The following is a 16,363-nucleotide window of genomic DNA, read 5'->3' as shown; positions in this document are numbered from 1 at the left end:
GTGAGCTAGTGGGCGGGTCGCCGAGGAGTCTGAGGAAGAGAGGGCGGCGGTGGTTGTGGTGACTGAGCGGAGCCCAGTGACAGAATGGTGAGGAACGGCAAATGCGGCGACCGAGGCCTGCTCTCGGCTGGGGTGATGCGTCGTTAGGAACCACTGGGAGTCTCTGGGCGAGGGCTTGGGCGATCTTGGAGGCGGTGGCGGGCGCGGCTCGGGCCCGGGCCTGGGGAAAGGCAGGGAAGGAAAGAGAGCGGCCACCTCTGGGTGCGTCCAGCCCTGGCCTCGCACCCCCGCCCCAGGGACCAGAGGACGTCTGAGGGGAGAAAGGGCCCGTCTTAGTTATTCCTTCTGTCACGAGACCCATATACCCGAACCGGGAAAGGCTTTGGGGCCTGTACCTCGAGCGTTCCCAAGAAAAGGGCACGGGTTCCTCGCCGTTTCCAGACGTTTCCCTGTTCCTTTCCCGCAAAAAGCACCTCCCGCTGGTTGGCGTGTACCAGTTGCCACTCCCATGTGGCGAAAGCTAGTTTCTGGATGCAAAACGGGAAGAAGCTAGGAGAATCTCTTGTCCCATTTTAGTTTGCCATCTAGGGAGAGAGGATAAAAACTATCCCCTTCGCCCCTGAAATAACGTGCAGCTGCCATTGAAATGTGGCGGTGTGCTCCCAGAGGACTGGATTTGGCTCGTAGAATTTCGGGAACTTCTTGTTTCCTCCGGATGCTGCGACCATTTAAAGTACGATTCCTTAATGGTTTTAGAACTCCTTGAAATTGTTTGGAGAATTTTGCGAGTATGTTCGTTTTACTCGTTAAAGGGTCCATTGTTGGCGCCAAGGGGTAGTTTGGAGAGCTTTACCTCACTCGTTCATTAGATTGACCCAGCCTCGTCCAAGGCTGGCCCATCACCCCCTGACCCCAATTAGGTCGCTTCCCCTAAGACTTTCCTACATAAAAATTTGGGAGCTGCTACTGGAGAAGGCTCATAGTTTTAGTCAGCTTTTCATAGGTGCCCTCGGCTCCCTAAAAGTTAAGAACGATTTCAAAAGGAGCTGTGGATGATCTTGGTATTTGTGTTGATGAAAAGGGACTTCTCTCTCTGATGAATTTTTGCATTTTTAAAACTAGCAGGATATTATGACAAGCATAGCCTTTAAGGTGACTTGCAGACGTGACAGCCGAAGATTCATGTTACATGCTTTAGCTTCTTTGTATGTGTTAATGGCTTTAGTCCCATTTTTGATTCTGAACTCGTTTAGAGTAATCCAGTTTACAATAATTTTCAGACACTTATCCTGCGAAAAGATGAAATCACCTGACATTTCCATAGTCATGTTTCTGAAGTTTTTTTGAGAGGTAAACACCTTTTTAGGGTAGTTGTACTGGAACGTCACTTTCCATGTGAAATAGAAAAAACTGGGCAAAAATTAGCATTAGTCCATTCTTTTATGATTAAAAACATTTTACTAAAAGGAATGGAGACTAGAAATGTTCATCACTCAGTAGTATCCAGAGTTTATGGTCAAATTCAAGTGTGGGGAAAGTCCATTTTTAGCTGGAGGAATGTGTCTGCTTTTATCATCTTTAGTTAGTGATTTCATCATTTGATAATGTCATAGTGCTGTGTTATTACATCTTATGTAGAAGATAATGACCTAGCTGCAGCATGACTTTCCAGCTACTAGAATTTTGACCATAGAAGAATCAAAATCAATATACTTGAGAAATAATAGGCCTAAAGAATCCAGAAAATGTTAGCTTTCATTTAAGCTATTGCTGATGAATTTTCCAAATTGTTTTATAAAATTCTGAATAGAACAGGAAACAGAAGGGATGGCAGTCAATGTGGAGAATAAGATTAGGAAAAGTAGAAAAAATTGACAGGGCAAAAATTTTTTGAAGTGTGTGTGTGTTGTGTTTAATAGTACAGCAAATGGTTCTTTTGTTATTGTTTTGAGCAAAGCTGATTTTTAACATTTTCTTTCATAACACTCAGAAATCATTAACAATTGTTTGCATATTCGATATGAGTTTTTGTTCTTTTTTTGATTTTGTTTCTTTTCGTTGCTTTCTTTTAACATTGGTCATGTTTCACCCTTTTTTTTTTTCACTCCACTGTCTGCAATCAACTTCTTCATTCCACTAAGGCTGGGCACAGAGTAAGTTTCTTCTCTTAGCTCCTACTAACAATGGTGATTGGGTGGCTGATTACTGGGATTTCACCCTTTTATGGTCTATCAAGTAGGAAGTAACCAAATTCCTATGCTTTGATTAGGTTGGGTTTTTATTTGAATTTAACAAGACTGCCATTTCCAGGATCTTTTGCTGTCTTAAAAGACTCTGTGTCTAACCTGAACTGTCAAAGTGTGTAATTTGGGCAAAGACACTGCTCAAAGTATGACATTTGTTATGTGACACTATTTCCCCTATAATTTCATCACCTGCAGGAAACCAGAGTCCTAGTAAGGATACTAATTTGAAATAATTTCTGTGTGGTCATTCATAGTTATATCTTTAGACTGCTAATAGTCTGGGCACACTTGTGCATAATCCACAGTACATTATAGACTTTAGGTCATCAGTCATTATAAAGTACCATGCCTTACTAATGTTCTTTCCACCACATTGGTTTGAACAGCTCATTCATTATTAGTCCCAAATATTTTCAGCTTGTTATACCCTTTTATGAGTTTGAGGTGTTTTTTTTTTTTTAATATAGAAATCTATTTTTACCTTTTTCTCAAATGCCAGCTTCCCACATTAACTATGTACTTCAATCTATATCTGAAGGGATTCCCCTCTAAAGATGAAGATTGTTCTATCTCCAGGTACTTTTGTATTGTTTACCAATGAGGGTGGAAACTATGTGGTGTTTAATTTTACACATGTTTTGTCCACTAAGATCTCGATTGAAATAATTAATATAAGTCATTGAGCAAACACTTGTTGAAACTACTCTTTAAAGCTTATTTAATAATTTCTTTTAAAATGCACTAATTTAATTTGTAACCTTGTGTTACTTTAGTTACTTTATATCCTGATAACGTTTTCTTTCCTTTGTAATCATTTTGGTATTTGTGGCAAGATGAGTGAAGCTTATTTTAGAATAATTTGAATTATTTTATACATTTTGATTTTGATTAATTTCAGTTTATAAAATCTATGGTGGCCAAACTGTTACCTGTTTTATCCTGTTTTAGATACTTAATGTTTTATTTGGAATAGTAACACCTTATTTAGACCAAGTTAAAGGGCATGTGCATTTATGGATGGGTTGTCTGTGTGGAAAACATCCTGTCATAGAATGAAGGTGCTTATATTAATCAACATGGAGAAATTGATTCTGTTTGTCCTTTGGAGGACAGGTGCTATTTTTAAATGACCTTTTGAACAGTATTCTGTTAATTGATGTATATATATCAAATCTGGAAATTTTAAAATTAAAAATTTGCAGGATTGAGGTTTTTTATTTTATACTTAAATGCAAATTTTTTGTGTGTCAAAAAATAAAACAAAATTTGTTTTTGTCATTTGAGACTATGTTCCAGCTCTAAACCACCTCCTACTGAATTCATCACTTATTTGGCTGATCTTTCTCTCTCTCTCTTTTTAAAACTGGTGCATGTGGAAGATTGTGAAAATGTTACTCTAAGTTTGGGAACTAAACTAAGAGTACACAGGCAATTTAATCTGGACAATAAAAATACTGACAGTGAGGATTTCTAATGATGAAGGAAAGAGAATATAAAGATTATATATAGTTCAGAAGCACAGATTTGCCCTATTGAAACTCTTTGAAACAAGACTTATTTTTCTGTAATGTATAGTTAATATTTTAAGTAACAAGTATTGTAAATTTGGCTACTGTTCCTCCAAATAGTTGTCAATCTAGTAATTTATAGAGTTAACTTTTTTCCTCTGTCGTTATAATTTTAAGTTATTTTTATTAACGTTCCTGGAATTAGTATATGAAGTTTTGCATTACAACTACAGAAATATGAATTACCATATCATTCCATAGGGCCTACTAGTATATTTTTCATTTTTCAGTTTTTTTATTCAGCATAATTTATAAGTCTCTAAATGAATTGCTTTAGAAAGCTTGATTTTATTCTTGGTAAAATGATTACCTGTATAGTGTATGTACACCTGTTTATGACCAAAATAAACTTAAGATTGATTTAGAATCATATGTGTGTTTAAATGGTCATGATAGGAACTGTATGAATAACTTCTCTTTGGTGTCCTGAAATCTCTGGTTAGTTTAATTTAAAAAGGAAGTAAATGGGAAAGGAATATCTTGTTTTGACATCCTGTTTAACATTACATCTTTTCTCACCTTGACACTTTAAAGTTGGTGTTGGTATTAGGAGACCTGCACATCCCACACCGGTGCAATAGTTTGCCGGCTAAATTCAAAAAATTGCTGGTGCCAGGAAAGATTCAGCACATCCTCTGCACTGGAAACCTTTGCACTAAAGAGAGTTATGATTATCTCAAGACTCTGGCGGGTGATGTTCATATTGTGAGAGGAGACTTCGATGAGGTGATGTACTTTCATTTCCCTTCACAGATATTTCCTTTTCTTGATTCTTTTATATATATATTAAGGTTTATTTTTTAGACCAGAGCTCAACTGTTAAGATCTATTTTTTTAATTTTCCACTATAAAATTATACATACCCTCCCTTACTGTTTGAAAATCACTGATTTTAGATTACTTAATAAACATATTAAATACTTCTAGCTTAATTGATTCAGACTAAAAGTGGTTTTGTCACTGTATTTGTACTATCATTTAGTTTATAAAGTTTTTGTTGCGAACTTCACCACCACCACCTCTGCTACCCTGTTCCAAGCCTATCACCTTACTCTGTTCCAGCTTCCTGATTCTACCCTTGCTCCCTCCACAGTTCGTTCTCCAAGTAGAAACCAGTGTGATCTTTTTCAGGTGAAGTGAGATCACGTCACTTCTCTACTGAAAACCCTGCCATGGCTCCCTGTCTCAAGGGTTAACTATAAAGAGGCGTGAAGGAGTTTGGAGGAGCTGATTGAACTGTTCTATATCTTGCTTGTGCCAGTGCTTACACAGTTGTGTGCATTTGTCAAAACTCCTTGAATTGTACAATTAAAAAGGGTAATTTTACTGTATGTAAATTATATCTCAGTAAACCTAACTTTAAAGAAAAAATAAGTTAGGAGTTCTGGAGTTCCAACTTTGCCCATTAATTAATGATGAGATGTTAGGCAAATTACATTCTCTTTCTGACCTTGGTTCCCTACTATGTAAATGTGATTGGAATAGATGATTTTTAAGACACTGTCAGTGCTAATAACATTGTATGATTTAACATAATAAATCTGATTTAAATATGAAAATTTTATTTTGTATTTCTGGGAATATAAACTTTCCAGGAATTATTTAACTTCATTGGTGCTCTTTTAGTGGACAGTGGGGTTCCTTTATGCCAGAATGAATGGCACTGTGTTTTGTTTTGTTTTTTTTAGTGTTAAGTTTGGATAAACTAGAGGTGGCATGAAGATGAAAGACAGGGTAGGAGGATGAGAAGGGAAGGGGTAAACATGTTGTCAGTATTTTAGAATATAGTTTTGGTTTGTTAAAAATATATTTGTGTTTCTGTTTATAATATGCTAAAGATAAGTTTCAGTAGCAAGAATTAAAAGTTTTCACTTCTGAGTTGCTAAATTTACAAACCCTGGAGCCATACGATCAGGATTTGGATCTTGGCTCAAACTCCTAATAACATGTGACCTTAGGCAAGTTATTTAACCTCTCTGTGCCTCAGTTTCCTCATCCATAAAATGGAAGTCATAATAGAACCTACCTTTTAGGATTGTTTCTAAGTGTTAAATAGGTTGATATTTATAAATCCCCTTAGAATGGTGCCTGGCTCATACTAGATGCTATGTAAGTGTCAACTATCATTATTATTTTAAGCTGTCTGTATAACTGTTAAAGCCTGGAATATAATTTGAACACATCCTAGCTTACAGGTCATGTTCTTAGTATTCTTAGATAGAGGAAACACAGATTTGGAATAATTTTTCTCTACAGCAAGCCCAAAAGAACACACATCCTATAAAAATAAACACAGTAAAGCAATTGCCTGATAAATTCCAGTTTACCTGAAGTTATGTTTTGAGCACAGTTGCAGCCTTAGAGACTGAGAAGAAAGCAAACATTTAATAAATGCGTTGGTTGTGGAGCACTGTATCAAAACACCCAATGAGACTGAATATTTTTGATTGTTTTTTAAACATCAGTATCTCTAAAATACTTTTTCTTGTGTCTGTTTCATATTTTAGAATCTGAATTATCCAGAACAGAAAGTTGTGACTGTCGGGCAGTTCAAAATTGGTTTGATCCATGGACATCAAGTTATTCCATGGGGAGATATGGCCAGCTTAGCCCTGTTGCAGAGGCAGTTTGACGTGGACATTCTTATCTCTGGACACACACACAAATTTGAAGCATTTGAGCATGAAAATAAATTCTACATTAACCCAGGTTCTGCCACTGGAGCATATAATGCCTTGGAAACGTGAGTAGTATGGAGTTTGGGAATTCTGGAATTTTATAAAGTTAATAATTGCACATGTGACATTTCATAAAATTCAGTTTTTTATGGTGATTTTTCTTTTTAATATGTCTAACAACCAGATCCCTCCTTGAATTTGAATTGTCGTCCCAAATTAAGATTTTTAGTGTTACTGCTTTTTTAGTACAAAACACTGACATTATTTATATTTTCTTCCAGAAACATTATTCCTTCATTTGTGTTGATGGATATCCAGGCTTCTACAGTTGTGACTTATGTGTATCAGCTAATTGGAGATGATGTGAAAGTAGAACGAATCGAATACAAAAAATCTTAAAGCCAGGCCTGTCTTGATGATTTTTTCTGTTGGGTTGTTTTTTTGTTTTTTTTTTCATTCCCCTGTTTAAATCAAGTAATTAAACATTTAAGAGCCACCAAGTTGTATCACTTTTATAATATTTTGCAGTAAAATATAATATCATCTTCTGTTAATACAATGTTCTAAGCTTCTTGTAAACTATAAGATTATATTTAGTTTAAGTATATGGTTTCTATGAAAAAATGTCCACCACGCAGTAAATGGTCACATGTTAAGAAAAATTTATCCTTGTAAATATCTTCATAGTTGATATTTGGAACTTTATTACAAAAGTAGTGCATGAGGAGAAAGAATCTAGACTTTCTTGTATACTTTTTTCTCTTCTCCAGTAATAAACAGTTACCTTTCATTTATACTTTCTTGATAAGCTGTGTTCTAATTTTTAAAAATCGTGAAAATGAGAGGCCAAATGAAGCTGCAGACAAGTACTATAGTGTTGAGGTAGATGAGGTGAACTTTCAGAGCTCTCTCCCTTGTTACAACATTCTGGGTCATAATTTTGGACTCAGGTTTTATTTTCTAAATAATATACCATATTCACATATTAAATCATCAGCAGTTCTTCAGACTATTACTTTTAAATGCTATTTTAAGTTTTAACAAAAATTTTTAAAATTTTATTACACTGATGTTTAATTCAAAAAAAAATATGTGCCCCTTTTCATAGTAGCACTATTTACAGTTGCCAAGACGTGGAAGCAACCTAAGTATCCATCAGCAGATGACTGGATAAGGAAGGTGTGGTGTATATATACAACTGAATACTGCTTCAGCACAAAAAAGAATGAAATTTTGCCATTTGCAACAGCATAGATGGACTTGGAGGGTATTACGCTAAGTGAAATAAGTCTGATATCACTTATGTGGAATCTAAAAAACAGTGAATATAACAAGAAACAGATACTGAGAACAAACAAACTAGTAGTTACCAGTGGTAAAAGGGAAGGGGAAGGGGCACAACTGGGCTAGGGATTAGGAGGTACTGTTATGCATAAAATAAGCCTGAAACCTGTATAATATTTTACATCAACTATACCTCAAAATAAAATAAATTTTTAAAATAAAATTTAAAAACACTAATGTTCAGGAGGGAAGCACACTAGAGTGAATATGTAATGTGAAGAATCCTTTCATTAGCACCACTACTCCCAACTTAATCTAGTTTGAGAATCCAAGTGTTTGCGTGGCAATTTTCACAAAATAGGGCAAACTGCTATTTCCATTCTTAAGTTGTATCTAAGCAGCAAATATTAAGCACTTTCTCTGCAAGCCAGGGTGTTATCGCTATCAAATTCTATTCTATATTGGGGTGTTTCAGAGTTTTCCTAAGCCTGAACAAGAAAATACTTGTAGGATATTCTAATGTTGCTGTTTAGGACTTAGTGTAAACAGAGAAAGAATTATACAATGTATTTATCAGATATAAAGAAACATAATTACATTTTAGGTGATGAGAAAAATTTTAATTGTTACCTAGCTAGAAATATATTTCACGTAAATTTTATTACACAGGTATCATTGGTAGATGGAATGACATCACACCAATTACACTGTTGTAAAAGTTTCTGAACAAACCAAAATTACTTAATGACTTAAAGGTGAATAACAGTATTATCCTAAATGTATAGTGAAGACAATTCACAACCCCTTCTCCCCCACTTCGGCACATCAATACACAAGACAGGATTGTCAAGTTAACATCAGATGTTCTCCCTGTTCTTCAATTGACATTGATTGCATGTACTTATTTAGTAAATCTTCTTCCTTTTTTTCTTCATTCATGTAAGATTCAGAATCACTTGTAGAAACTGGAGGAAAAATAAGAGGTTATAATATGTTTTGGAAATAAAGTTGTATTTCATCCTGAAAATTGAGATTTGCATATAAGAACAACCTTCAAAATGACCTATCTTATTAATAAGCCTTTAGCAAAAACAAATTGCCTGCAATTTTCAAAATTTAATTACTTCGCCTTCCAATGCCCAATGCCATATTTTGGGCAAGTTGTATAGCAATTCTCTATTACTAAAGCCTGTTTTCCCATTGCTCTTCAAAATCTTTCGGTGGAAGTTACAGCTTCAGCATTCTCCATTTTCCTTAAGTTCCTTCTCATTTCTTTTCTCTTGGGGACTACAGGGAATTTTCCTCTTCCTGGGGTTTCCTCCAGCTGTTCTTTAAAGAACCAGACTTACCTTCTCCTGCCATTTCCCTCATTTCTTGGATGGACATGGTATTGTATTTACAGCAGAACTGGGTGATGCTGTCACACAGCAATGGGATATGAGTTCAGAAGGCCTAACTTGCCTGCTTGCTACGCACTTCCCTACTCACTGTGGTAATACTAGGAAATTGTTTAACTTCCACTTAATCCTTTTCCACTTCATCAATTCTGAGGGATATTTGTGAGAATTTCATCTTCCTGTTTTGCCTTTTTCATTTTGTGCTATTCCTTACTTGCAGAAGGATCCTTTATGCTGATCCTTCCCAAGTCTGGATTTATCCAAGTTGCTCTGTAAAATGTTGATAATATCACTTGGTTGGCTTGCTTCCACTGGTTGTTGAACATTAAACAAAATGGTATATAGCCCTTTGTAAACTATTTTATGCCATACAAAATAAGTTGTCCATTCAAAAATGGCACTATCATTAAAAGTGCTATAGATTGAAAATCATATTTGTGGCCCTGGATTCTGACAAATTTCATTCTCTGTTAAGACTCTGGCCTTGATATTATAAATATATTTAGAATTAGAAATACCTTCTTGAATCTTACTTCCTTGAGCACTGTCTGCTTTTAAGTGAAAGCAGAAATTGATTTCATATTTAGTTTTGTTTGGAGCAATATAAGCAAATTACATTCTAAATTTTAAAAAATGTATTCTGTAATAGAAATGGAACTATATTGGGTTTAATATTTTTAAGCATAACTTTTTTTAACATTTTTTAATTGAGTTATAGTCATTTTACATAAGCATAACATCTTTAAAGATGCATACTTTTAAAATTCCACATTTACCTGATTGCATTAACAGTCTGCCTGGTTTTTTAAAAATCTTCAGTGACTTACATCTTGTTTTAGATGCATATCCAGTTTTTAAACTGTAAGAAAGATAAGAATCTTAATTGGAACCAGCAAAGTGAACAGCTGCCTAATGCATGTGGAAGACCATAAAAATTCTTTTTATTAAGCTGCCTGCATCACCAAAGAGACCCTTTTGGCCCCTGAATTCTCCTGAGGCTTATTAACACTGAAATGCAAAGCTACAATTGTAGTGCAGGTTGATTATTCTTAATCTCTTTTTTTCCTTTTTTGTTCATAGTATTCTTCTGTGCAGAAGCAACCATATGCTTCTCCTTTTGGAATTGTTTGTATTATTTTGAATTTGAGTGGGAATCATTGTAAAGGGCAGTCTTCCATGTCTCTAGCTTATTGAAATTTTTACAGTTCCACAAAATTCTAAAAGCAGTAGCATATCCCAGTCTGCTCGGTAGAGACCATAAGATAGCACCTTTTTGTGCTTTTTGTCCAACCTATTCTGAATTTAACAAAGTGAACAAATTAGAGAACACATGTATCCTTTAGCTACCCTTCATATAAAGTTAGGGGTACATTTTTCTCTTAAACAATAGGAAACAGACCCTTGTCTGTTTCTCACTGGTCGCCAAAGGGAATGCGGTAGGTTCATCTCAGGTGCAGATGCAGCTGTGGTGTTAGAAGGCCCTGAGCCCTCTCTCTCCAGTTGATGTCGCCAAGTAGTGCAAGGGAAATGCTGTTTCTCTGAGTGACGAGAGCTGAGGTGGCTCCTGTGATGAGTTAGGACACCTGTCATACAAATCACCTCTGTTAGAAGACCCTCTTGTTTCTCGTGACAACTGGTGAAAAACTACCTGGAGCTGCACTTGCCTGGCTTTTGTGAGCTGCGCTGGATCACATGCATATACTGCCTCTTCATTAACGTCCTCAGATAATTTGCATTATAGATCTTAGCAATGCTGCACAGGTAACGCTTCTGGCCTATGGTGAGGTCGGGATGCTGTAAGACAGAACAAGAGTTATAGGCTGCATTGTACAACAGAAGCTGGCAATAATCTGTACCTGAAAGGAGAGTTTACCATCTGTACATTTTACTTAGGGAAATTCAGCTGTGTTAATTTGGCGAGAGAAAGAAATGACAATTTCAATAGTACAAGTGACTGCTTGCCATCTCCACTCAAGTGATTCATATCCCCACTAAGGTTTGAGAACCACTGCACTAGAAGAATAAGGAAAGTGTGAATCTGCTGTTCTGTCAAAAGCCTTAGTTCTCCCGTGCCTCTCAGTGAGTGTGGACATCTTGCCTTCTGAATATGATGTTTGTGGTGGTACCTCATGAGTGGTACCTAGAAGCAACCCAATTACTCTACTTAGTCTTAACTAAAACAACAGTCTTTTCTAGCACCAGAAGAACAACTAAGTGTCTTGTGTTGGACAGATTGAGAGAGAGTCTGTTGGTCTCTGATACAAGTAATTTTGACTAAGATTTTCACAGGACTTGGTGATTTTAGAAATTGACGCTCACCTAAAATGCGAGATTCCATTATACATCCATGTGTATATACACACACAAGATTTACGGAACTGAATAGGTAATAAATTCAGAGAAAATTCAAAATTTTGGTCAGAAAAATTTACCATTTTGTACAAATCTATAGTAACCCTACTTTGCATTGCTCCTGAGAAGCTGCTTCTGGCAGCTGTGATTTTTAATGGGTAATGCTGGTCAACAGTTATAAAATATAGCCATTTTCTTTACTTGCTTCTAATTTTACAGTCCCTGAGCAAAATCTTTATGAGGCTGGGTTTCCATCTCTAGAGTGGAACTTTCCTCAAGCATCTTTGTGCTTTGGGGCATTAAGCTTCTTGAGTAAAGGTATGTCAGATCTGAAGTATCATAAAGCCCTGAAAGAACTCTTATGATAGGGAATCTAAAAAGATAAAACCCTTGAATTCATTAATGAGTTTACCTAGCAGATATTCATGAATTCCTAGACATGCTGGGTGTACCTTGTCTTCTGCAGTGCCTTACCCTCTAAGTAGCTTATCTTCAATACAAAGTTCAGTTCTGAATACAAAGACTATTGGTATTTAAATAAAGTATTAGCATTTAGTTAGCATACCTTTAGAAATGACTCCTCAGTCATTGATTTAGGGATGTGAACTGTTTGAATTTGAGGAGTTTTCCATAACTCTTGCAGCTTGACTACATGTGAGTTCACTTTGTGTTCATCTTTGATTCTATCTGTAGGGAAGGAATTATGTGAATTTCACAAGCAAAGACCAATTTAACAAATAATTAAGCTCTATTAAGGTCTACATGTTTCAGTGATTATCCTGGAGTAGTGGTATGAGTCAGACTGTTAAATCTGAAGAGATTTTTATGATATGCCATTTGTTTTCAGAACACACAAAAATCTAAGACATTTATAAATATTTACTATATATATATAAAATTACATATGGACTTTATTATTTTGAACACAGCTGCAATGCAAACCGTTGATAGAAACTTACTTTTTTGGTTTATTATATCAGACCATACTAAACAGGAACATACATGAGGTATTTGTGTTTTAAAGAGTTTCAAAAATGTTTTATCATTCATTTGACTTCAGTATGTAGTTTTAAAATTTTATTCTGTATTAGACTTGATAGAATAACACACATTTTACCCCTTTAATGAGGCAGTGTTAAAACGAAGAGCTTTTCAGACGTTAACTAAAACTTATTTTTACAAAACTTCAGTTATTTCATTATTTTAAATACTGATGTGGGTAGATGAAAATAATAGTCTTTTAATAAAAATTAAAGTTGAGACATATTCCCAGAAGAATAGGAAGTAGTTTTTAGTTTCAGATACATTGAGAAACTTCAGTAACAGTTTAGGGAAAAACAATATCTGGCAAAATTTAATCAAGAAATAACTCTTATCATACTGAGTGAAGTTAAGTCAGACAGAGAAAGACAAGTATATCACTTATCTGTGGAATCTGAAAAAATGACACAAATGAACTTATATACAAAACAGAAACAGACTCACAGACATAGAAAACAAACTTATGGTTATTAAACGGGAAAGAGAGGGAGAAAGAAATTAGGAGTTTGGAATTAGAGATACAAACTACTATACATAAAATAGATAAACAATAAGGTCTGTTTAGCACAGGGAACTATATTCAATAGCTTGTAATAACCTATAATGAAAAAGAATATGGAAAAGAATATATATATGTATAACTGAATCACTATGCTGTACACCTAATACAACATTGTAAATCAACTATACTTCAATTAAAAAAATAAAATAACTCTTGCTCTCCTCCCTATACAACCCCTCCTTAAGAGTTATATTTGCACACTGAAGGACTAACAAAAAATCATCCAGAAATTGTTATTATGTTCCTTAAAACATAATTTGGAGTACGTAATAATAAAATGAACACCAGTTCAACATTTTAAAATTTTTTCATATCATAAATGTGGGATAATTGTTTAAGAATATCTTTTTTGTGTGTCCCTGTTAATCAATATTTCTAAGGTGTGTATTATATCCTGGATTAAAATTTAGTTCCTCAAAAGGTTGATAGCATTTCTTTATAGAAAATTAAACATTTAAAAGTAATAGTTAAATGCAACAAACAACCCAATTGAAAATGCCAAAGGACTTGAATAGACTTTGGATGTCTCCAAAGATAAACAAATGGTTAATAAACACATGAAAAGATGCTCACTATCACTAATCATTAGGGAAATACAAATCAAAATCACAATGAGACATCACTTTATACCCATAAGGATGACTATCATCAAAAAACCCCTCAAAAAACTGGAAAGCAAGTGTTAGCTAGGATGTGGAGAAACTGGACCCCTGCCCTTTGCTGGTGGGAATATAAAATGGTGCAGTTGCTGCAGAATCAATGTGGTGGTTCCTCAAAAAGTCAAGCAGAATTGCCACACGACTCGGCAATTCCATTCTAAAACAACCACGTAATGTATATACACATATCTATTTTTTTATATGTATAAAAATAGTAGTATGTATGTATACACATACAGATATGTGTATTTTTCCTAGGTAACAGTAAGGACTATACATTTTCCAAGGAAAAGCAAAGTGAATTCAGGTTTATACATCACTTGATTGAAATTGTTCCCCTGCAAAAAATTAGTGAGAGGTCTTTGGAGGCCTGTCTTAACCATTTACCTCCAGCAGCTCTGTCCTTTATTTCAACTGAGAAAAAAATAGCAGCACTGAGAAATATTTTATGTTCTTTGAAGTTGTACAGTTTAGAACTTTTTCCTTCAATCTGTGTATAAACCCCAGGTTTATATCAGTTATAAACACAGTTCTTTTCAGATTCATTGCTATTTTGAAGTACTCTTTTGATGTGAGATATCTTAACAGGAGACAAAGAACCTGCTGGCTTGTTCTTTGAAAATCTTAAAGACTGAGTTTACCAAGGATGCTAATAAAGACTATTTTAAAAACTCCACTGTATGAGTAGTTATAGCAAAATTGGCTTCTCTGAGCCATATTATATAGGTATTATCTGCTTTATATGTTCTACTCACCAGTACCTTTGGAACTCTGGTAATAAGAATGTTCAGCTGATCTGTTTTTTAAAAAAAAGAATGTAAAGAATATATTAACAATTGACAGCTTTATAAGCATCGAAGAAAGTATTTTAAGTGAAAAAACGACAGTATTGCATGTGCTTTTTACTTTTCATGTCTCAAACATAATGTCTTTCAAATTTTCTCCTATAATTCTGGTTATATCTTAATGACTCTAGGCTTTTTCAAAGTAGGTTATCTGAGTTTTTTTCCATACTACAAAGGACTTACTTTAAGCCAGTTTTGGCCTTACTTTATAGTCGCCTAATCTAATTTCTACATTGAGCTCAATAAAATAGTTTGGGCTTCTTGTACTATCCATGATACTCTCTTCCTTTAATTTTAATAAGGAAATGTTATTTGTTGTATGTAATTTAAGGTGTACTGGAACTGATAAATTGGTCTAGAATGTTTCTAATTTTGTACAAGCTCATTTTTTTCTTTTCTCAAATTAAGACAAAACACTCTCGGTTTCCTTTTCCCGCAATTTATTTAATGACCAAGAGATCATTGATCCCTTGATATACTAGGATTCAGAACTTTGCCGAGCACTGTGATGAACAAAAAAAGAAACACAAGACCTCGTTCCATCTTTAGAAGTTGCAAATCCACCAAATCTATATATATATTTTTAAAGTGGTCATGGGTGCAGCAGGAGTCATGACTGTGGGCTGGAAAGCAACACCGGGCTGTTTTCACTTTGAGGGCTAACTGTTGAAAGGGATGACGAGGTACTGCCTCCAGCAGTGACTTCAGCAATCCAGGAAATAATAGTAAAAACCTGCTCAAAATGAAATGGATTTATGAAGAAAGGAACTTCTGAGTGAAGAAAATGTCAAAATCAAGGTACCTCTAACATTCACAGTCATCTGTCTCATTGGCGATTATGAATCCCAATTTGAGGAAAAGGTGGCTAATATCACACACAGGGAAATGATTTACTGACTTGGAAGCCCTCCTTTCCTGTGGTCCCCGACCCCCGTCCCACCTCCCTCCCTCGACCCCTTTTTGTGGAAGTACTGTGGTCAAACCGCAAAATTTCCAGCAGATTTCGCAGCGCCCCCTAAGGGCAGAAAGAGGCACCCAGGCGACTGTCGCAGTCAACAGCGTTTAGTCAGTCAGTCATTGCACCAACCCTCCCCTAAGCTTCCCTCAGAAGCCCTTCTAAACTGTGAGTCTGTTTCCATATTTCCCATCCTGGCCACAACAAAGGTTCTCCCTTCCTCTCACTTCAGTGCACTGGGGTCCAGTCCATCGGAGCAGCCAGCTCCCATCCCCTCCTCTACACGGGGATCACGACCCGGCGGAGCTGGTCGCCGTCCTCCCTAACCCCTCCGGGTCCCGCAGCCTCACCCGCCGCTGCCACCCTCGTTCCTGGCCACTGCAGGCGGCTCTGCGGAAGAGCTGCACTCCGTCCAGTCGGACACTGGACCCTGGCAGGACATCTCCTCCCCGGTGCCCAGACGGCGAGCTTTGTGCAGAAGCTTCCCCGTTTCCCCTCCCCTGTCAGCACGCGTGCGTCAGGCCGGGCGACATTGGGGGTGAAGAGGCTGACGCCGGATTCTAGCCCCCTCCGAGCAGTCCGGACACTGCCCGAATAGCTTCGGGAGAGCGGGGCGGGCAGATCCACGATCCTGGAGTTAAGGTGGGGGAGGCCCGGGAGTTCTTTAGTTGACTGAGCGTTTGTACGTTTTTATCTTTTTGTGGAAGGGATGCGTCACGGAAAGGAAGTATACCTTTCCTCTAAAAAGGTGCCTTCCACCTCTGTATTCCAGACCC

At 36.3% G+C, this 16,363-nt stretch overlaps 2 protein-coding genes across 6 annotated transcripts; one reads left to right on the top strand and one right to left on the bottom strand.

Annotated features, from left to right (window-relative positions):
- VPS29 (VPS29 retromer complex component) lies at positions 1–7,288 on the top strand. 3 transcript variants are annotated; one of them, XR_004316496.1, is made up of 6 exons: positions 23–87; positions 2,142–2,153; positions 2,746–2,822; positions 4,349–4,540; positions 6,322–6,557; positions 6,774–7,288. XR_004316496.1 is itself a non-coding variant. In XM_006178072.2 (5 exons), exons 1-5 carry the CDS (start codon positions 85–87, stop codon positions 6,889–6,891), a joined length of 561 nt encoding a protein of 186 aa, XP_006178134.1. In that variant the 5' UTR covers positions 3–84; the 3' UTR covers positions 6,892–7,288. The 3 variants fall into 3 exon arrangements, 2 of the variants coding, with proteins under 2 accessions (XP_006178135.1, XP_006178134.1); XM_006178072.2 differs by lacking the exon at positions 2,746–2,822 and having other exon boundaries at positions 3–87; XM_006178073.2 differs by lacking the exons at positions 2,142–2,153; positions 2,746–2,822 and having other exon boundaries at positions 1–87.
- Positions 7,289–8,384: 1,096 nt separating this feature from the next.
- Positions 8,385–16,229, bottom strand: FAM216A (family with sequence similarity 216 member A). 3 transcript variants are annotated; one of them, XM_006178070.3, is made up of 7 exons: positions 15,938–16,229; positions 14,543–14,583; positions 12,091–12,212; positions 10,838–10,967; positions 10,573–10,756; positions 9,950–10,032; positions 8,385–8,741 (listed from the first exon to the last, which is right to left on the bottom strand). In XM_006178070.3, the coding sequence occupies exons 1-7, from the start codon at positions 16,027–16,029 to the stop codon at positions 8,623–8,625; spliced, it is 771 nt and encodes a 256-aa protein (XP_006178132.1). In that variant the 5' UTR covers positions 16,030–16,229; the 3' UTR covers positions 8,385–8,622. The 3 variants fall into 3 exon arrangements, with proteins under 3 accessions (XP_006178132.1, XP_014409114.1, XP_032327097.1); XM_014553628.2 differs by having other exon boundaries at positions 14,549–14,583; positions 15,938–16,193; XM_032471206.1 differs by lacking the exon at positions 9,950–10,032 and having other exon boundaries at positions 8,622–8,741; positions 15,938–16,193.
- Between the last annotated feature and the right edge of the window lie 134 nt (positions 16,230–16,363).

This window comes from Camelus ferus, chromosome 32, assembly GCF_009834535.1.
Source record: "Camelus ferus isolate YT-003-E chromosome 32, BCGSAC_Cfer_1.0, whole genome shotgun sequence".
In the NCBI taxonomy this organism is placed as follows: domain Eukaryota; kingdom Metazoa; phylum Chordata; class Mammalia; order Artiodactyla; family Camelidae; genus Camelus; species Camelus ferus.
Note: the sequence above shows the minus strand (reverse complement) of the source record. Positions and strands in the feature narration are given on the sequence as shown.